The sequence below is a fragment of the Vicugna pacos genome, chromosome X (genome assembly GCF_048564905.1).
Source record: "Vicugna pacos chromosome X, VicPac4, whole genome shotgun sequence".
Lineage (NCBI taxonomy): Eukaryota > Metazoa > Chordata > Mammalia > Artiodactyla > Camelidae > Vicugna > Vicugna pacos.
The window spans coordinates 42,343,329-42,364,710 of NC_133023.1; the positions used below are offsets into that span (position 1 = coordinate 42,343,329).

Genomic DNA, 21,382 nt, shown 5'->3' on the forward strand with positions numbered 1-21,382 from the left:
TCTCTGTTTTCTGGAATTTAGTCAGCTTTTGGCTACTAAACCACTAAGCTGGAGAGGGAAGGAGAATGAGAATAGCCACAAGTTAAAATGCCACACACAAAAAGAGTCACAGAACCCGCTGCCTTGCAAGACTTGATGTTTTCTCTTGGATCAATGATTTTCACTTCACTCTATGCCTGTGTTAATCATCAGAGTTTTGAACTGGGTTGATTTTAGTTGGGTTGCCCACATTTTCATTGTTTTAAAGGGATAGCTGGTTCACCAAAGTCCTCACTTGGCTATCCCATCTATTTCCTGTTGCTCCCACCTTTAAAAATTTGAAACTCTCTTCATCCCACATCCCCTTGCAAATATGACTTTATTTATTCCCCTGACAACAAAACTCTTCAAAACTGTTGTCATTCCTCACTTCTTCCTACTCTTCTCCCATTCCCTGTTTGTTCATATAAAATATATTAGACATACAATAAAATAATATATACTTTATGTGCATGAATTATAAAGATAATAATGATAATGAAACCCGAGAACTCACAACCTTACCCAAGAACATTAACGATGGCATCTATCCCTGTGTCATTTTCTGTCCCACTCCTCACCTCCCTGCCAGAAATGACCACTCTCCTAAGTCTTGTGTTATTCCATTGCTCCTTTTAATATCTTTTTTTCATATTTGTGGAGATGCTTAACCAATACATTGTGTATTTGGCTTGGCTGTAAAAAATAGTATCATACTGTATGTGGTCTTCTGTGGCTTATTTTTTTTTTTCACTTAATGTTGTGTTTCCAAGATTCACCTATGTTTCGCATGTACCTGTAGCTTGTTCATTCTCAGTGCTGTATAATATTTTGTTGGCCAACCATAAAACAAATTATTCATCTGTTTACCTGTTGAGGGACATTTCGGTCATTTCCAGCTTTTAGCTCTTATAAAAAGTGCTGTTATGAACATTCTTGTACATGTCTCCTGGGACACATGCACACCCATTTTTCTAAGGTATACACCTAGGAATGGAATTGCTGGTTGATAGGACATGTAAACATTCAGGTTGACGGGATTATGCCAAAATGTATTTTAAACTGTTGGTACTGATTTGCATACCTTTCAGCAGTTGATGAGGGGTCCCATAGATTCCTACCCTGTCAATACTTGGTATTGTCCTGCTCTTTAACTTTTGTCATTATACTGAGTCATTGTGGACTTAATTAGCATTTTTCAAATTACTGATGTGGTTGAGCATCTTTTCTTGTTTATGAGCCACACATGTCTCTTCTGTGCAATGACTGTTAATATCTTTTGCCCATTTTAAAATCGGTATTTTAATCATTTTTAATTGATTTGCAGAAGTTATTTAATTAGTTGGATACTCATCATTTGTCAGTCACATGTGTTGAATATCTTCTCTCAGTTTGTGGCTTTTTTTTTTCTTTATGGTGTCTTTGCATGAGTGGAAATTCCTAATTTTAATTGAGTCGGTCAATTAATTCATTTTTTTCTCTCTAGCCAGCACTTTTTGTGTGTTGTCTTCCCTAACCTATGGTCATAAAGATAGTCTTTATTTTTTTCTAATAAAAGTTTAAAGGTTTACCTTTCACTTTTAAGTCCTTACTCCAACTGGAATTGATTTTTGTGTGGTATAAGTTATAAAGTAGTGATCACGCCAGGTGTGTTACTTTCCACATGGATAGCCTACTGATCTGACCAGTTCTGTCATACATCAAAGTTTCATATCTGTATAGGTCTGTTTCTGGGATCTCTGCTATTGGCCGACTTTTGCCACTGAACCAGTACCGCACTATCTTAATTACTTTAGCTTCATAAAGAATCTTGATATTTGATAGATCAAAATCTTCCCATCTTATTTTTCTTCAAGAGTAGCATATATTCTTGGCCCCTTGTTATTTCTAACACATTTCAGAATTAGCTTGTCATTTTCTACAAAAATATTGGAATTGCAATAAATCTATAGAAGAGTTTGAAGAGAATTGATATATTTATGATGTTGAGTCTTCCCAGCTATAAACATGATATATCCTTTCATTTAAAATAAATTCTCGAATATCTTTTGGTAGAGCTTTATAATTTTCTGTATAAGGTCTTGCATATCTTGTGTTAGATTTATTCCTTGGTACTTACAGCTTTTATTGCTATTATGAATGAGATCTTGTTATTTAATGTGTTTTATCTCTTTTGCAGGTATATAGAAATGAAGTTGATTTTTATGTTGGTATTATAGCTATTCACCTTGCTGAACTTTTATTATCTTTAAGCAAACTTTTAATTTTAGAGTAATTTTAGTTATAGAAAAATAAAGAGGTAGTGGGGAAAGTTCCCATATACACTTCACTGTGGTATTTTTGTCAAAACCAAGAAAACAACATTGGTATATTACTATTAACTAAACTTCAGACTTTATATGGATTTATCCATTTTCCCACAAATGTACTTTTTCTGTTCTAGGATCCAATTCCAAATATCACACTGCATTTGAGTTGTCATGTCTCTTTAGTGTCCTCTGGTCTATGACAGTTTCTCAGTCTTTCCTTGTTTTTTTAATAACCTTAACAGTTTTGAGATGTCCTATAGAACGTCCGTCAATTTGGATTTGTCTGAAGTTTTCCTCCTAATTAGACTGGGGTTGTTTTTGGAAAGAATGCCACAGAGTAGAAGTGCCCTTTTCATCACATCGTATCGGGGTATGTGATATCCCTATGACACCCCTGGTGATGTTGACCTTCCCCGCTTAGTTAAGGTGGTGTTTGTCAGGTTTCTCCACTGTAAAGTTGCTGTGTTTCCCTTTTCATTCTCTGTTCTTTGGAAGAATCCAGCCCACCCTCAAGGAGGAGAGGAATTAAGCTCTACCTCTGGAAGGGGGTATATTTACATATGTTATTTGGGATTCTTCTGTTAAAAAAAAGATTTGTTTCTTCTCTATTTTTTTACTTATTTATTCAGTTACTTGTTTATATCAGTATGAACTCATGCATATTTATTTAATAATTTGAGTTATAAATCCAATAATGTTATTTGTCTTGTGGCTCAGATTGTTCCAGCTTTGGCCACTGGGAGCTCTTTTAGGTTGGCTTCTGTCACCCTTTGACCTGGCCCCATCCTTTTGTGTTTTGAGTACGTCCTTACTTGCTAGCAGGACAAGATGCTTCTTACTCATCTTTTATCTTCCTGCCCCAACCCCAGAATCAACCATTTCTCAAGGAGCCCTGGTTCCTTTTAAGTTGTCTGTATATTCTTTGTTTTCTTTGTTGACATCTGTATCAGGTTTAAATAATGACAGTTTCATTTTTTTTCTTTCCAATCATTATGCTTCTAATTTATTTTTCTTGTGTTACTGTGATGGCCTGGACCTCCAATACAATGTTGAATAGAAAAGGTGGCAGTGGACACCCTTGTGTTGTTGGATATCTTCAAGGAAATGCCACTAACATTTCCCTAAGAATGATATTTGCTGTAGATTTCTATAGGTTTTATCAGATTAAGCAAGTTCCATCCTGTTCCTCTATGCTAAGAAGTTTTTGTTACTGTTCTTTAATGCCGAGAAGTTTTTATCATTGTTTTTAAATCATGAAAGGATGTTAAATTTTACAAATACATTTTCTGTTTCTTAGGATGATTATGGTTTTTTCCTCCAGTAATCTGATAATGTGGTAAATGATTAGAGATTTTCCTCATGTTAGACCACCTTTGCATTTCTGGCACAAACACAAATTGATCATGATCTTTCCCTTTTTATACAGTACTAGAATCAGTTTGTTAATATTTTGTCTAGGATTTCTGTGTCTTTGTCCATGAGTAAAATTGGCCTTTAATTTTCCTTCCTCATGCTGTCCTTATTTGCTTTTGGCATGAAGTTCTGGTATCATAGAATGTCAGTGTTACCTCATTTATAATATTTTAGAAGATGCTCTATAACTTTGGAATGATCTGTTTGGTAGAATTCTCCTGTAAAACCACTTTGGCCTGATATTTTCCTTTTTAATATTAAATTAATATTAAACTTCTAAATAAAATATTTTCAGAATTTTAAATGAGAAACTTGAAATCTGCTTCCATAACATGTTTTATATCAAGTTTTATGCTTGAAATGGCTACATGCAAATCCTGATCAAGACTTTCTAATGATGTGTTCTTCAAATTCTTAACAGTCACCATCAGTAAAAAAACAAAACAAAACAAAACAAAACAAAAAAACTTTCTTTGTACAATTAGGTGATAAAGTATTTAAAAACCAATTTATAAATTGTTCAAAATGTTTAACACATGAAATTACATCTAACAGCTTTTCTTTGTGTTTCACCGACAAATATGTGTTAAAATTTCTTGTGATAATGTGATTAGATTTCAAATCCAATTGAACTCGTTCATATTAACTATTTCAAAATAATGATGAAGCTCTTATTTGCAGAACATGCATCATTGTTAGAACCATCACCCTGCAGCTAGCTTGGACACCATTAAAAGGGCTCATCAGCTGCAAACGGATAGAAGTATCTGATATTCGTGAAGACAGAATTTCAGGGCTTCTACCTGGAGCTACGCTCTCCAGAGGCCCCTGCTTGGCCTCCCTTCACCCAATCCTACCCCAGCCAGTTACAGCTTGTGTCGTATGTGGTGTTTCTTGGCAACTGGAACACAGACTCTCCAGCAGCTCCACAGGCCCCTTGTCCTCAGTGAGCAGAAGACTACAGAAGCTGGCTACTGAAGAGGCTTTCCAAATGATAGAACTCCTCCTTGGCCCTGCTTAGCACTTTTACCGCAGAGCAGTAACTGAGTGCTGGATGTTACTCATTCATGCTCACCGCCTGCAGGGACTGTAGAGAGATTTGTCAGATCCCATCTCATTAAGAGTCACCCTCTAAGGATCTCCACGGGAGGCTGCCCATAGAGAGAGGTGGCCTGCCTAGGGTCTCTACTGCCTTAGGTCTTGCGTGGACACTTCCAGGGCTAAGGGGATTACTGTCTCTTCACCTACCTGTAATCCGCATATCAACTGTAAACTTCTGCCTCCTGCTGTTTTTTGTTTGTTTTTTGGTAGGAAGAATTTTAAGTACTGCTTCAATTCCTTTAGTAGAGGACAAGTCAGGATTTCATTTTCTTCTTGAGTCAGTTTTGGTAATAGAGTTTTCTAGGAATTGATAGGTCCATTTTATCTGCCTTCTCAAATTTTTTGGCATAAAGTTCCCGTATTTTTTTATTCTCTGCTGTATACAGTCTGCAGTTATGTCTCCTTTTTCATTGCTTATATTGGTTATTTGTGCCTTCTCACTTTTTTTCTTGATCAATCTCAGCAGAGGTTTGTCTATTTTATTAGTTTTTTCAAAGAACCAACTTCTGGCTCTGTTGCTCCTCTCTATTGTGTCTTTGTTTTCTATTTCTTTAATTTCTGCTCTTATCTTTTTTGATCTCCTTCCTTCCACATTTTTTGGATTTATTCTGTTGTTCTTTTTCTAATTTCTTAAATTGGACACAGAGCTCATTAATTTTCAGTCTTTCTTGTTTTCTAATTTGTGCATTTAAGGACATAACTTTCCCTCTAACTACTGCTTTTCTTCAAGTTCACACATATCATATTTCATTATTGTTCTGTTCAAGTACTTAAGCATTTCCATCATGGTTACTTCTTTGACCTGCGAGTTATATAGAAGTGTGTTTCTAAATGTTTGGAGACTTTAAAATTTATCTCTTTGTTATTGAAATCTATCTTAATTGCATTATGGTCAGAGGATGTGATCTGTGTGGTAAAAACTCTGAAATTTATTGAGACTTGTTTTATTGCTTAGTATGTGATCAATATTTTTTAATGTTTCCTATGTGCTTTATAAGAATGTATGTTCTCTGATTGTTGAATATAGAGTTCCACATATGTCTATTATCAAGTTTGTTAATTGTATTGTTCACATTTTCTATATCTATACTGATTTTTGGGGGGTTATAATATGCCAACAATTGTAAGGTGTGTTACTATTCAATTATGATGGTGGATTTGTCTATTTCTCCTTGTAGTTTTTTTCTTTACATATTTCAAGGGTATTTTATGAGGAATATTCAAATTAAGAATTGTTATATATTCCTGGTGAACATGTAATGACCCTTTGTAGTCCCCATAATGCATTTTTCCTTGACATCTATTTTATCTTGCATTAATATAGCAACACAAACTTTTCTTCTTGTTAGGATTTGTGTGGTGTATAATTTTCCATCCTTTTACTTTTCAACATTTTCATGCCTTTGTGCTTTAATTATATCTCTTGGGAATGGCATATAGCTGGACCTTTAAAAAAATCTAATCTAATGATCTTTGTCTTTCAATGGGCAAGTTTAGTCTGTTTACACTTATTGTGATATACTTGGACTTGTTTCTACCATCATACTTTTTTGTTTTTATTTCCTACCACCACCTTTTTGATGCTGCTTTTCTCTCTGTTTTTGCCTGCGTTTTTAGTTTTGAAGTTTGTTTGTTTGCTTTCTTATTCAATTTTTTTCTTCCCTGTTGTTTGGAATCTATCTATTCTTTTCCCATTCTTTCTGTTGCTATCCTTGAGTTTTAAACAGTATTTTAACCTTCCTCTTGAAGAATGCAAGAACCTTAGAAACCTTCAACTTTAGTCATTCCTCTCTTGACCACGTTTTTTTTTTTTGGCATTTTAGTTTGTTCCTTTTTTCCCCTCTAACCTCACAAATTATATACCATCATTAGTATTATTTTATATAGATGGTGTGTGTTTGGATTTACATTCATACATTTTTGCATCTTAGACTATCATTTTGGGGTCATTTTCCTTCATTATGAATACAACATTTGGATACTCTTTTAGCACATATCTTTTGGTGTTAAATTCCCCCAGTCTTTGTTATATGTAATGTCTTTAATTTTTCCTCAGTCTTTACAGATAGATTGTCATAGGTAATATTAGAAGTCCACTGACAATCTTATTGCTGTTTCTGTAGGTGTTTTTGTTTTATATTCTGGCTAATTTTAAGGTCTTTTTTTTTTCCTCTCTTTTTTTTTTGTTGAGAGGGAGGGGAATGTTCGGGGGTTCTGCAGTTTCATTCTATCAATGTTTAGGTATGTATTTCTTTTTTATTCTATTTTGGAAATGTGCTTCATGCCTCCAGATTCATGTTTTTCATAATTTCTGGGAAATTCTCAGCCATTATCTCCTCAAATATTGCCTTTCTTCCATTCTTTCTATATTTTCTCTCTTGGAATTCAATTAGTCATATTCTGGACCTCCTCATTCTGTCTTCCATATCTTATAATATCTTACTGATATTTTCTGTCTTCTCTTCCTGCACTTCATTCTAGGTAGTTTCTTCAGATATATCTTTCAGCTTATTGATTCTCTCTTCAGCTGTATCTGATCTGTTTTATCTGTCCAATGAGTTTTTATTTCAAGAACTGTATTTTTCATTTGTTCCAGCTTCATATATTCACTTTCTAATCTGCCTCATCATCCCTAGTAGTCTCTTGTTGCTTGCTCGTCTTTGTGGTTGCATCTATTATTTCTTTAAACATTTTATACAGTTCGTTCAACCAGTAATCACTGTTTGCCTGAGTATGGCCTTGTAAACATTGTTCATATCCAAACCATATAGTACAGTCCAATTACATATCCTTTGTTGTATGCCTTTTTGTTTTCCTAATAGTTGTCTGTTTTTTGTTTTCTTTTGCCTAGTATTCTAATACCATTACTAGTTCTTCTCTGAAATTCTTTTTAAAATCCTTATCAGATTTTATGTTCCTCCTCTGCTCAAAATTTCCCCATGGCTCCTAGCTCCTTCAGAGTAAAAGCCAAAGCCTGCACCATGACCTGAAAGTCTGTACACAGTCAGGTCCCAGCCACCTCTCTGACCTTGCGTCCTATCTCTCTCCCCATCACTCACTCTTCTTCAGCTCTGTTAGCCTCCTTGCTGTTCCATAAACATGTCAGGTATCCCCCCGCTTTTCAGAGCCTTTGTACTTGCTATTCTCACTGTCTGGAACACTATTCTTCCCAGATACTCTGATGACTTGCCCACCCACTTCCAGTATGTTCAGATGTCACCTCCCTGGAGAAGCATTCCCTGGCCAACATATCTAAAATAGCCCCATTCACCAGCACTTTCTATCCCCTTATCCTAATTTATATCCTGTGTTTTTCTGAAAAGCACTGATCACCTGATATATTACATTTATTTATTGTGATTAGTGTTTGTCTCTCCCCAGTAGACTGTAAGCTCCACAAAGCAGGGACTCTTGTTTTGTTCACTACTGTATTCCCAGTGCCAAGAACAGTACGTAGTGCTATTTAGTAGACACTCAATAAATATCTGTGGAATAAACTGAATGAATGAATGAATTAATATGGAAGATAGAGGGAGAGATTCATTGAGAACTAGGCTAGGCATGAAACCTTTTCATGCCATGCAATGGAGCTTGGGTGTCATTGTTCAGAAGGGTGGGGGGCTGTAAAGAAGCAGTGAATATAGCTTCCGGGTTCTTTTGAGAAGCAGATTCACAGTTGGTGGGGTGGTGACAAAGCCCCATGTTTGTGACTGGTTCTATACCCTGGGCTTCTGAAGGTGGACCTGTCTCTTTTTCAAACAGCCCTCAACAGGCCTGTGTTGTCAGGCCTGCCTGTGACTTGGTGAAAACCAAAGCTCCAGCTCTCATTAGGCCTTCTGATCCCATCTGGGATCCCCCTTTCTCCTGCCTTGTGAGAAATTATGTCCTGGTCCCCAGACCAAGCAGATCACCCCCATTAGACTTTTTCTGTAGTATCTGGATGGGGTTGAGGGAATGGTACAGAAGCTGGTACAAAGCCTGACACATAGTAAGTGCTGTCATAATGGTGGACACCACTGTGGGGTAAGTTTCAGCTCAGAAAAAAAGTTTTTCCGTTGTCAAGGCTGGAGCAGTATATGTTAATCCTGACTTTTCCCCTAATCTCCCCTTGGGGGCCAGTGTGACTGAAGTGTTTCTGTCTGCCCATGACTATTTGGATACTAGTTTTGTTGTCTAAGGTGTGGCCTGCTCCCCTGGTTTTATGTTACCTGCCAATTTCCTCAGAATGCCATCAATACACACAGATCCCTGTGGCACGCCCCTAGAGACCTCCTCTCCAGGCCAACATCATCCATTAATCATTATCACCCTAGGTTTAACCAACCAACTAGTTATAAGTTCAGTTGAGCAAAGTTGACTTGACCACCTACTATGTGTCAGGCCTCCTGTTCTGCACTAAGGACGCAGAGATGAACAAGATGTGTTTTCAGACCCAGAACCAGAATTCAGAGCAGTGTGGGCAATGCAGTAACAGTGATGGGTACTGGGGACTGTGAGAGCTCCTGAAGAACACACAGTCCAGCTCAGGGGACAGGGAGGTTTCTTAGATGAGATGGTATGTGAACTGAATCTGAAAAGATGAGGAGGAATCTTCTAGATGGCTAACAAGGGGAGAGGAGAGCAGTCCAGGCAAAGGGGACAGCATGGGCAAAGTCCCAAAGATGGGAAGCAGTATGGTGTGCACCAACCTGACTGTGTTCACTGTTCACCTGTCTTTCTACAAGATCATTCTAGGAGACTCTGGCACATACCAAAACGCTGACATGAGGAGTTTGTGACCTCCCTGGACAGGCTAATCTGTTAATTCTTCGGAAAGATAATGAAAAGTTGGTTGGGCATTGCACAGCACTGTCCATGAGCTTGTCCATACCTGCTTCCAGTGTCTCTGGCTTCCTTATCTAGATGATGGGACTTATGTTACCTGCTTCCTTTATACATCCCCTGGGGTTGGGGTCATTCCCACTGTCCTGGAGGTTATGGAGTTTCCTTCAGTGCCACGTGTGGAGATCTCAGTGTGGAGAGGGATTTTTCTGACTCCTGATACCAGCCATGGCATAAAAGGCCTTCATCTTTTAGGGAATGGACTGGGCCTACCTGTCTTGTCCTCAGATGTGAGGGTTCAACTCCTCTGGGATTCATTCCTACCTGTAATAAACAAGGACAGTTTGGTTGTGGAGTCTGGTAAGCCCAGTTTCAAAGTATGGAGCTCCCATGTCTTGGTTGTGTGACCTTAGCCATGTCACCTGTCCTCTCTAAGAGTCAGTTTCTTCATCAGTAAAATGGCCACCTTGGACAGCGGTTGTGGGTATCAGAGCACATGTAAGGTACCTGGCACCTGGCTACCATTTATTGAATACCTACTACTATCAGTATTAAAGAGAGAATAGCATGGTGGTTAAGAAGATGGGCTGTAGGTCCAGGCCAACCTGGATTTGAATTGCAGCTCAGCTGCTTACTAGCGTTGGGACCTTGGTCAAGTTTCCTAACCTTTTTTAGCCTTAATTTTAACACTTGTGAAATGAATCTACTGTACCAATTGCAGAGTTAATTGTGTGTGTTATTCTAGCAGGGTGTATATGCGAGGTGGGGACCTTCACAGACCTGCCTTCTCAAGAGACCCCACCTCCCCGAGGGACTTAACCTCCCCCTCTAAGGCTAACAAAGAGGACTGAGCTGCCACCTTAGAGTCGCAGGGCCACCTTGTTATGGGAGCTTTCTAATGTTAAAGCATTCCTGCCTTTCTGGAATAAACCCAACATTTTCATCTTCTGTGAAATCTTTTTTTACTTTTTTTTTTTAACTGGATTTGGTTTGCTAATAAATGGTTCAGGAGTTTTGCACCTTTGGTCCTGTATTTGTCTGGTCGAGGTTATTAGTGGGCTCATCCAATAAATAAATTAGTTGGTCCAGATCATCTAAGTTTTCAGATTAATGATATCCTCTTATAATTGCTGCTTTGTCTTTTATGTTGTTCATATTATTTATTTGTGCCTTTCTTTTCTCTTTGTTTCTTGATTAGTTCCCTCCAGAGATTTTTTTAGTGGTTAGTCTTGAAAACTTACCTTACGTATTTAACCTAAAGTCTAGAGTTAAACATTATCATAATCCCCTACCCAAACAATATAAGGACATTATAAAATATGAATGTCTCCCAATTTGTATGTTATGGTTGTCTAATATTTCAGTTCTTTCTTTTCTAAGGAAGATATTAACATATATACTAAATGGACATTGACAATATTATTTCATGCAGACAGCATTTGTTTAAATATTTGTTTACTGTTTTATTTGCTCCCCTTGTATATACCTCAGACCTACTTTTTGGGGATGATTTTCTTTCTTGAAATATATACTTTTGAAGATCCTTTAGTGCCAATCTCTTAACAGGAAACTGTCTGAATCTGTATTTATCTGTAAATGCCCTTATTTTGCTTTATTCTTCTTGAAAGATAGGTTTGCTAGGTACCCAATTCTTTTTCTCTGGCTGCTTTGAAGGTCCTTCTTTCATTGTTGCTTGGCTCTAAGGGTTTTTTGTTGTTGTTCTTGTTCTCTGAATGTTCCTCTGTATAGCTTCCTGATCTTGCTTCATGAGTGCAATTTTTTTTTGTCGCTCTAAGGACATTAAATAATAGTGTAAGTGTTCTTTTCCTGGCATAGTTTTTGTTTCCAAATATGTATATTTTGGTGGCAGTGGCAGTGAGAAACTCTCACTGATACCAAATTTGGCCAAAGGCATCCCAGATACCAAAGACATACATATTCTGAAGCCCTAGAGAGAGTTTCTATAGATGGGCCAGGGTGGGGAAGGGGCCCTACTAGGGTGCAGGCATGAGTCAGTGCCACAGTTGTCACTTGACAGCATGGCAGTGCAGTGGACTCTGGAGCCAAGCTGCCTGGGGTCAAATCCTAGGTGTGCCATGTCATAACTGGGCAAGTCATTTCACCTCTATATTCTTTAGTTTAATCTTCTGTAAAAATGGGGGTGGTAATAGTACTTACTTCATAGGGTTATTGAAGGTATTAAATGAGTAAATATATCTATTTACTATTTACTATTTAGAAATAGTGTCTGGCAGATAGTAAGCACTCTGTATGCATTTGCTGTTATTACCGTTATTACTTTTGTGCTGACGGGCTCAAAGGGAGAAGAGCTTTATGGTGCAATGAGGAAAGCACAGAGTATATCTTGCCCTGTGTGTTCCCCCAGTATCTTAGAAACAGAAGCCATTCACAGGAAACACGAAGTCAGGAATTTGGGGGAGTTATCTGGGTATTTTAGGGTGTGTGACATCAAGTGCATTACGTAGTCAGAATGGGATAGGATTCTTCAGTGGGAAAACAGGAAGCAGTGTTGAAAGGTAGGCCCTCCTTGAGAGGTGACCATGTTGGCTGTTTCCTTGTTGGAGCAGAACAATACCAAATGGAGGAGCAGCAACAGCAAGGGTTAGTCTAGGGGAAGGGATTCCCTAAGCATGTAATGATGCTTTTCTCTTTGGAACTAACCTGTCAGGTAGCGAGAGGCTTTAAAGGGTGTGATGGCTCCTCAGGTTGGGGACATGAGTCTGTTGAAGGCAAGTCGGCTGCCAGTTGATTCACACTCTCAGAGGTAGGACTGTCCACCTCAAAAATGCTTTCAGTCTTTGTTCTAAGTTCTCCTGGGCCTTCTCTGAGTCTGAGAAAATTCCCAGCCTTGGTAACCATCCCTTGCAATTCCACAAGAATTTGAGGACTGACTGGCATTTCCACATTTCTGCAAAAAGGCTGTTAGAATTTTGAGAGGAACTGTCCTGAATCATTAGGATTGCTTTGGGTAGTGCTGACATCTTAATGTAAAATCTTCCAATCCATGAACACAGGATGTCTTCCCATTTACTTAGGTCCCCCTTAATTTCTTTCAGCTGTGGTTTATAATTGTCACTACATGTCTCACCTCCTTGGTTAACTTTATTCCTAGGTATTTTAGATACTATTAGATACTGTTTATATACTATTGGTCTCTTAATTTCCTTTTAAAACATAACTGATTTTTATGTGTTGATCTTGTACCTTGCAACCTAGCATACTGAATTTATTAGTTCTGTGCCTTTCCTGCATCTGAAATCCCTTTCCTGTATCAATTGAGATGATCATGTAGGTTTCTTTTTTCCTTTGTTCTCTTAATATGATGTATAACCTTGATTAATTTTCTGATATTGAGCTGTGCTCGCATCCCTGGGATAAAGCCCACTTGATCATGGTGTATAATCCTTTTAATATGCTGTTGGATTTGGTTTGCTAGTACTTTGTTGAGGATTTTTACGTCTGTATTCGTAAGGGATATTGGTCTGTAATTTTCTTGTGACGTCTTTATCTGGTTTTGGTAGGGCCAAACTTTTCAGTGTGGGTGCACTGATCAGCATTCCTGGATGTGCTGTGTTAGCTGAAGCACCTAGGAGTAGTTCTAAGATTCGTCCTATTGATTGATTGAAACCTGGACTCAACTGTAGCCTATGTTAATGAAGTTAAGATGCCAGATGTATAATGTAGAGGGAGAAACCCAAATGTTAATGGTATTGGTGGTATAGTGGTGAGCATAGCTGCCTTCCAAATATTTAGGGCAATAAGAATGTTGGAATCAATTCAACATGTGTAACCCATTTAACTTCACCCTCTAATTATATGGACCCTCCTTTCACAGAGGCTTTGAGAAATACATTATGAGATGTGACAGAGACTAGGTAGGTGGTCATTAAGCCTGTTTCCTCTTCCTCTTTGGGACAAATTCAGACTACATTCTCCAGCATCCCTTGCAGTTGAATATGACCACTGTCTGAGTTCTAGCTAATGGAATATAAGCAGAAGTGATGTACACTACATCTAGGCCTAGCTCATTAAAACCTCCTACATGGTCTTTTCCTCTTCTAGTTGGCTGGGATGGAGATGGCAGTATGGTGACCATGTTTTGAAGATGGCAGACCGTCTAGACAGAAGGTGCCTAGGACCCTGAATCACCATTTAGAAGAGGGCAGCCCAGCTATTAACACCTGTTTTGGAAGTTTACAGGAGCAAGAAGTCAACTTTTACTGTCTTAAATTTCACGGAGATTTTTTTTTTCTGTCTTCCCAAAGCTAACTTTACATTAACTAATACCCGAGTGAGCACCAGCCTCCTTAAAAAACATTGCAGTTTTTTTTTCTGTAATTTGGGGTCATGGTGAGAGATGGGCCCCCTGATTTCAATGGGGATGATAGGTCACCTTCAGAGACGAGTTGGGTCTGATTCCTGTAATGGACAGCAGAGCCATGGCAGTAATCAGAATGATTTGACCTGTGGGGATTTGTAGTGGTGGCTAACTAAAAATAGTTGCCCTAAGACCAAAATAGATGGACTTGATTTATATAACCAAGATATATAAACTTTGATTTGGTTATATAAGTCAAGTAAGACCATTAAGTTAATTTTAATTAAAATATAGTTTGCAAGAAATAAAAAGATCCTACTTAATTTATATAACCAAAGAAAATCTAGTCTAGCAAATGGAGGCTTGATCTAATGCCCAAAATGTAGAGTCCCAGCCTCTCCCCGAGTTCATGGACTGGAGCCCCTTGAATGAAAGGAAGGGTCTACTTGAAGAAGGACCTTGCTACATTTTTCACAGGTGTGTATGGTAAACTCTCCCTCCTTGCTTTTCCCACAGGAACCTGCAGCCAATGTAATTATGTGATTGTGCCTTGGGGACAGGGAAATACCCAGACCTTTTTGGAATAGAGTGGATACTGGTTCTAAGTTAATCCCCGGTGACCTAGACTGTCACCATTGTCCATCGGTCAGAGTGGGATCAGGTCATACATGAAGAGTTGGCCTGAGTCCTTTTCATACTGGGCCCAGGAGATCACAAATCCCATTCTGTGATTTGCCTGGTTCCTGGACACATTATTGGAATACACATGGTGTAGATAGCACAAAGGGTAAGGGGGTGCTACAGATGAAGAACAAATTAGTGAGTGGAAAGATCAGATTGAGGACCTCTTCTAGAAATCAATAGGAAAAAAATAAAGAGATATAAATGTTTTTTTAACTAAAGAAATGGAAGTTAAAACTAGAAGTAGCTACATTGTGATAATTGGAGTCCCAGATGCAGAGAAAGATTACAATGGAAAAACAGATCTATTTTGTGAATGAATGCCTGAGCATAGGACACCATGCGACCTGTATAAGCTGAGCCACCATGGTGAGCATGCATTAAATGTCCCACCGAGCCATGAGGTTGTCTATGTGTAGCAGCACTCCACCACCAAATTGAGTAAGTAAGCCGCCTGAGCAGGTGGCTCATACTCCCACTGGCTGCACCGCCATTCCTTTCTCACTCACACCTGAGGTCCCATGGGGCATTCCCTGTGACCAGGTAACTAAGAGACACAGTAGTCAAGCTTGGTTTACAGGTGGCTTTGCATAATATGCTGGCACCAGCTGGAAGTAGTGAGCTGCAGTGTTATACCTCCACTTAGGGTTGATTCTGAAGGACGATGAGAATTTTCACTGCCTGGTCACATTGATGGTCAGAGGTATAGATACCCACTGATCCATGAGTAGTTAGTAATGATTTGGTTAGATGATCGATGACTTGGGAAGACCAGGATTGAAATACTGTTCAAGTATGGAGTCTAGGGAAGAGGCATATGGATGTCTCGTTTGGGATGGGCACAAGTGTGAAGATACTCACATCCCACATAAATGAGCACCAGAGAGAATTCACTGTGGAGGAAGATCTCAACCAGATGGACAAGATGTCCTGTCCCGTGGATGTCAGCCAACCTCAGTTCCTTACCCAATGGACTCTTGAACAAAATGGCCCTGGTGGTAGGCATGGAGTTTACACATGGGCTCCCCAGTATAGACTGTCACCAAGGCCAGTCTGGCTATAGCCACAGCTGAGTGCCTCAGCCTGCCAGCAGCAGAGGCACACCAAGCCCTGCTTTTGGAATCATTTCCCAGTGGCAGCTGATTACAGAGAAAATGAAAGAAAAGAAACCATTGGACCCCCCAAATTTTACTGCCAGGAAGCGACTGAGGAAACTGCTCAGCTGCAAATATGTGCTACCTTTCATGAAAAAGGAAGAAAGCCACAGCGGCTGGGACCAAGAGCTCGAAAACAGAGCCAAGGGCCTTGGAGAATTACTCCCAGACCTTGAAACCTAATCTAGGAATTTTCATTTGCCCAGTTGGATTTCACAATGTCTCCCACTTGCCCCATTTTTGAAATGAAATGTCTGTAGCAGTATCCGGTGCGTGTTACACCATTGTATGTGGGTGTGTTGGGGACAGGTAACTTGTGTAATTTTCACAGATCTGCAGGTGGAAAAATGTAGTACTTAATACACTGAAGGAGCTTCCTTCACACCTGTACCTGTTTTAGATGAGATTCTGGACTTTGAGGCAACGTTGTAATAGAATGAGACATTTACAGGCCTTGGGAAGGGGTAAATGAATGTATTTTGCATGTGGAAGGGACATGCATCACTGGGGAGCAGAGGGCGAACTATAGTAGTCAGTCTCCAAGATAGCTTCCAACGATCTCCACCTCCTGGTATTCATATCCTTGTGTAATCCCCTCCCCGTGAGTGTGGCCTGGACCTAGTGACTTACTTCTAATGAGCTATAAAGACTGTGACTCCTGTTTCACATGTGCACAATTTTTGCCCCTTGCCCCGTACTACCCCCCCATCTCATTTCACTTGATCACTCTGATGAAACAAGAAGCCATGTTGTGTGTTGCCCTATGGAAAGGTCCACATGCTAAGGAACCTGAGGATGGCCTCCAGCCAAAAGGCGTTAAGAAACTGAGGCCCTCAGTCCAACAGCTCTCAAGGATCTAAATCCTGCCAAAAGCCACATAAGTGAGCTTGTAAGCAGATCCTTCCCCAGTCGAGCCTTGAGATGACTGCAGCCCCAGCTGACACCTTGGTTGCAGCCTGTGAGAGACCTTGAAATAGAAACCCAGCTAAGTTGCGCTCAGATTCCTGACCTACAGGAACTGTGAGATAAATGTTGTTTTAAGCCATTAAGTTTTTGTAGTAATTTTTACACAGTAATACATATCCAACACAGGCAGGCGTGGAGGTTATGTACAAGTTCAGCATATGGACTTCTACCTACCAAGGCCAATCTGGCTATAGCACAGCTGAGGTCCCACCTGCCAACAGCAGAGAGCAACACTCAGCCCTGGCTGTGACCTATTTCCTGGGGGCAGGCTAACTGCTTTGGACCCCTTCTCTTATGCAGCACAAGCTGTAGGTTCACAGAGACTTGGTGGGAATCCCAGCTCTAAGGCTGACGTTGCCTGAGCTAGACCTGTTCTTCGTGGGGTCTGTTTCCTGTGTTTATGACATGGACTTTGTGAAATACCTCACAATGGAGGCTTGGCACCCAAGAGGGGGTTCACAAGAGGCTGTTGCCTTCCCTTTCCTGGGATGTGAGTGCCCCAGGGGCAGGGAACCTTGTCTTTCTGCCACCCAGTCTCTCTTCTCCCATCATGACAATTTCAGGACTTCTGGGAAGCATGGTCAGTGTCTACCACTTCACGGCCCCAGTAACTATGGACCTCAGACCCCAGACCCCACTCCCGCATGATAGCACCCTTACCGATGAGCTTTGTGCAATGCGAAGGGAACAGAGCGGGACTCCAACTGCTGTTCCTATCTCCCTCCTGAGCCCAGACTGTGCAGGCCCCTGACTGGAAGCAGGGACAGGACTCGGGCCTGGGCCTTGCCTTCCCTCCAGGAGCTCCTGGTATGCAGAGCGCAAGGGTGGGAGAGCCAGACTCATTAATCCTAAAGTGTTTTAGGTACCACCTAAGAAACAGTGGGAGTAACAAGGGGGAAGGGGTGGGGAAAGTCCTTAGTAGAAGTGATGTCTTTTCCCATCACCGTGTCATCTGCAGACTCAGCAGCTATTCTGAGGGATATGGCAACCTTTGGGAGGATGTAGCAGCAAGATGGTGTCTCCACAGTAGAAAATGACTTTGAGGTGAAAAGGTATGTGTTTCCCCAATCCTCTTTCCATTTCCCACTTATCTGGGACTCCTACTCACTCCTTCCTTTTTAGGCGAGTGTCTGGGAAAGGGGGACAGATCTGCAACCAGAGGAGGCTCTCTGGAAGAGGTCACGTTTGATCTGGGTCTTAACAGAATGGGGGCTAGCACCATCCCTGCAGGCCTCATAGGATGCACATCACGTGAGGAATGGGGCAGGACGGTACCAAGATGGGAAAGGCTGTCTGGAAACTGGTGAGTCCCTTACCCTGGAGGACCTTGGCCTAGGCCTAGTTCTCTAGACTGGGAGCTGCTACAAGTCATAAGCAATCTCTTCCTCTCTTCTCAGGCCACTTCTTCTTGAGGCCGACTGCCTCAGGGTGGGAGTGGTAGTGAAGTGCTGACACTGAGTCCTTCCTGCCCCTGTCCCAGCTCTCATGCCCCAGTCTCCTCTGAGGTGGTCTTTTCCAACTGTCTTTTCATGCTCAATCCCATAGGTGGGCAAACAAAAAGACCAGCCTTTCCCCCTGGGCTGTGGTCCAACTGGCCTCTGCCTCCCTTACACACACAACCCAGCACCTCCTGACTGGAAGACTGGCGGAGGCAGGACTGAGTCAGAAATCAAATCTAAGCTCCCATCAAAGCTGCCAGAAGTGGATGGGCTTTCTCACTCATCACTAGGTTCCCATCAACAGGAAATCTTGGAAGGGGGAGAAGGGGAGCAAAATGAACCCACTGAGCATTCAGATGAGAAAGGGCAGAGTGGCAGTGTGCTAGGCTCCCAGGCAAGGCATCAGGGCCTGGCCATTAGCCTTTAAACCCTCTGTGCAGCACCTTGAGAGAAGAGAAATCCCTTGCAGAGCCAGGCATGATGGGAAGCTGGCAAAGCTGGCTTACCAGGTTTCAGTGCTCTTGCTTCCTTCTGTATCCTATCATGGGCAGACTGAACACACAACATTCAGTACTACAGAGTGGTTCTTAGCCTTTCAAGGGACAAGGATCCCTTTATGAATCTGATGCAAACTGGATATTCTTCTTGCCAGTAAAACACACGCATGCACTCATAAAAATGTGAACAAACTCTAGTTAGTTAGGGACCCTAGTCACCCTCATTTTTAAGACTTTGGGGCCCAGGGGGTGGGGGTGGGAAATCTGTCCAATATAAGGGCACCATTAGTATCTACATTTAAAAGTAAACCCAGCTTGAAACCATTATGCTAAGTGAAAGAGCAGTCACAAAGAATCACGTATTATGACTCCTTTTATATAAAATGTCCAAAATAGGCAAATACATACATAGATTACTGATGGCCTGGAAATAGGGAACCAGGGGAGAGGGGAATGATGAAATTTTGTTCTCAAACCTTCTGTAGTGATGGTTACACAATTAGGATATCCTAAACGCCACTGAATTGTATACTTTAAGTAGATGAACTATACAGTATGTAAATTATATTGCAATAAAGCTGTTAACAAGTAAACTCAGGGATTGCAAATGACTGTACAGCTGAGCTTTAGTCCCCATTCACAGGGGCAGAAAGGACCCTTTAGAGTAGAGCAATACCAGGGAAGGGGGTCCCTGAATGTGGCATATGGGTCCAACAGGAAAGCATTCCAGGATGAAATTACGTCAAAAAACTCAGGGCTGGGGTGGTTAGGGACACCACCCCCCCACCCCCCACCGCAGTTGAAAATCTGCGTATAACTAACTTTATAACCAGTCTTCCGAATTCCCAGCTCCACATCTGGGGATTTGACCATGGAAAATAAAATACATAGTACATATTTACTGGAAAAAACCTGCATTTAAGTGGAGTCACATAGTTCAAACTCATGTTGTTTAAGGGTCAACTGTGTGTATATATCTCTTAAGGGCAATGAAGCATCATAAGAGTTTTAAGCAGGATAGAAACATCCCTCTGAATCACTGAATTGAACATTTAAAATGGGTATATTTTATGGTGTGTAAATTATACCTCAGTAAAGCCAAAAAAAAATCCCTTTGGGGACTTGAAGAGGATAGACTAGAGGGCATAAACCATAAAGCTGGAGGAGGCTGTGGTGAGAGGTACCAAGGCCTATCCACTGAGAGATGGGGAAAATTGGCTCGGGGGTGGAGTGGGGGGAGACTGAGGCATAGACGTCTTGCTCACAGTTAAGGAGAACCTGGCAGAACTCGCTTTCAGAACCCAGAGCTCCCTGGCCTAGTGCTCCCATCGGCACTGCAGCTGCTCCACCGACAGGTGATAGAGACACTGTTCTACCCTTCGGAAGAGAAATGCACTTCAGAAACATGTTTCCAAAAAATGTTGCTAAGGGTTTTATTTCTAACAAGAGGAAAATAATAAAATAAAATTAAAATAGGTTTCAGTTGGAACCAAGTTTCTTGTTTTGTTTTCTTTTGAACAAATTAATTACACACCAACAATCTTCTTTTATTACAACATGAACCCAGGAGGAGGAAAGGAGACCGGGCAGGACAGGGAGGGAAGGTCAAGGTGGTAGTGAGGACAAGCACCAAAAGCTTTCTTCAGATCAGAGGGAGCCCTGTTCAGCTCCCCAACCAAATTCACTTAAAATAAAAAACTGTGAGCACAGCTATGTGAAGTTTCCTCCTCCTGGGTGGAACAGTCAGGGGAAGGGAGAAGGAGACGAAGGGGAGAGGGAGGCAGGGGAAGGGGAAGGAGGAGAAAGAGTGAGAGGGGGAGGTGAGGTTAGTGTAGCATGGCCTGGCCAGGGCCACAACCGGGGAGAGAAGGGAGAGGAGATTCCCCCAGTTTGCATATGCACTGGCCTTGTCTCTGGAATGGTGCTGGCCCAGCCCCAGCCACCCCCCTGCCCACCTGCCCACCTATCTGCCTCAGGTGTCTGGGAATGCTGGTTAGAGGCTACCAGGGAGGGGAAACTCCAGGGGCCGGCCCCCAGGAGCTGAGGTCTGAACAATACCTTGGAGTCAGAATATAAAAGTCAAGGGACTCAGGGGGTGGGCTAGGGTGGGGGGGGTGGCCATCCCCCCTACTCGCCCACCTCCCAAGAAGCAGGCTTGATGGTCAGAAAGAGGATCCTTGAGGCCAAGGGGTCTCTGTTGGGGTCTGTGCTAGGCTCAGCCACTGTCACAACTGCTGCTGAGGCGGCTGCTGTGGGCAGGGCACGTGCAGCCGGGGAGTCAAAGTGGAGAAAGGGGCCGAGGAGCCTGAACTGGCCCCTAGTGCTGGCTCCAAGCCATTCTGGTTCTCCTGGGTGCTGGGGCTGCCGGCGGTGGGCAGGGGTGGAGGGGGGCCCTCACCCCCAGTCTCCTCCTCCAGCTCCTCCTCCTCCTGGGCCTCCTCGGCCTCTGGCCCTGAGCTCCGTACCCTCTTTGGCTCTAGCTCCTCTCGGGCTGGGTCATCGACCTCCCCACCCCGGTCCACCTTCCGCCGCCGCCGCCTCTCCAGTGCCCGGCCCCGGGCTCGGCTCCCATGGCGCTCTGCCTTCTCCAGCTGTGATTACAAATAGGCGAAAAAGAGGTGCGGGACAGTAGTCAGGCCTGGGC

At 41.6% G+C, this 21,382-nt stretch overlaps 2 protein-coding genes and 1 long non-coding RNA gene across 10 annotated transcripts in view; 2 read left to right on the top strand and 1 right to left on the bottom strand.

Annotated features, from left to right (window-relative positions):
- Positions 1-20,077, top strand: part of LOC116277172 (uncharacterized) — a 29,631-nt gene extending 9,554 nt beyond the window's left edge. Inside the window, exons 3-6 of the long non-coding RNA XR_012067521.1 lie at positions 13,746-17,382; positions 17,761-17,854; positions 17,925-18,105; positions 20,006-20,077. This is a non-coding gene — a long non-coding RNA (uncharacterized lncRNA). The remainder of the gene's footprint in view (positions 1-13,745; positions 17,383-17,760; positions 17,855-17,924; positions 18,106-20,005) is intronic.
- Positions 4,971-6,187, top strand: KANTR (KANTR integral membrane protein). The gene has a single exon (XM_072956305.1). It carries the CDS (start codon positions 5,237-5,239, stop codon positions 5,465-5,467), a length of 231 nt encoding a protein of 76 aa, XP_072812406.1. The 5' UTR covers positions 4,971-5,236; the 3' UTR covers positions 5,468-6,187.
- An 80-nt stretch (positions 20,078-20,157) lies between the features above and the next one.
- Positions 20,158-21,382, bottom strand: part of KDM5C (lysine demethylase 5C) — a 30,438-nt gene continuing 29,213 nt past the window's right edge. For 4 of the 8 annotated variants that reach the window (XM_006218268.4, XM_006218271.3, XM_006218269.4 and 1 more), the window contains one exon: positions 20,158-21,329. In XM_006218268.4, the coding sequence (XP_006218330.1) occupies positions 20,964-21,329 (366 nt within the window). In that variant the 3' untranslated portion in view covers positions 20,158-20,963. The remainder of the gene's footprint in view (positions 21,330-21,382) is intronic. The other 4 variants (XM_031671100.2, XM_015251176.3, XM_015251177.3 and 1 more) reach the window with 1 other exon arrangement.

Coding starts and splice junctions, on each gene's coding strand:
- KANTR (XM_072956305.1), top strand. CDS start 5,237: ATGTCTCCTTTTTCATTGCTTATATTGGTTATTTGTGCCTTCTCACTT.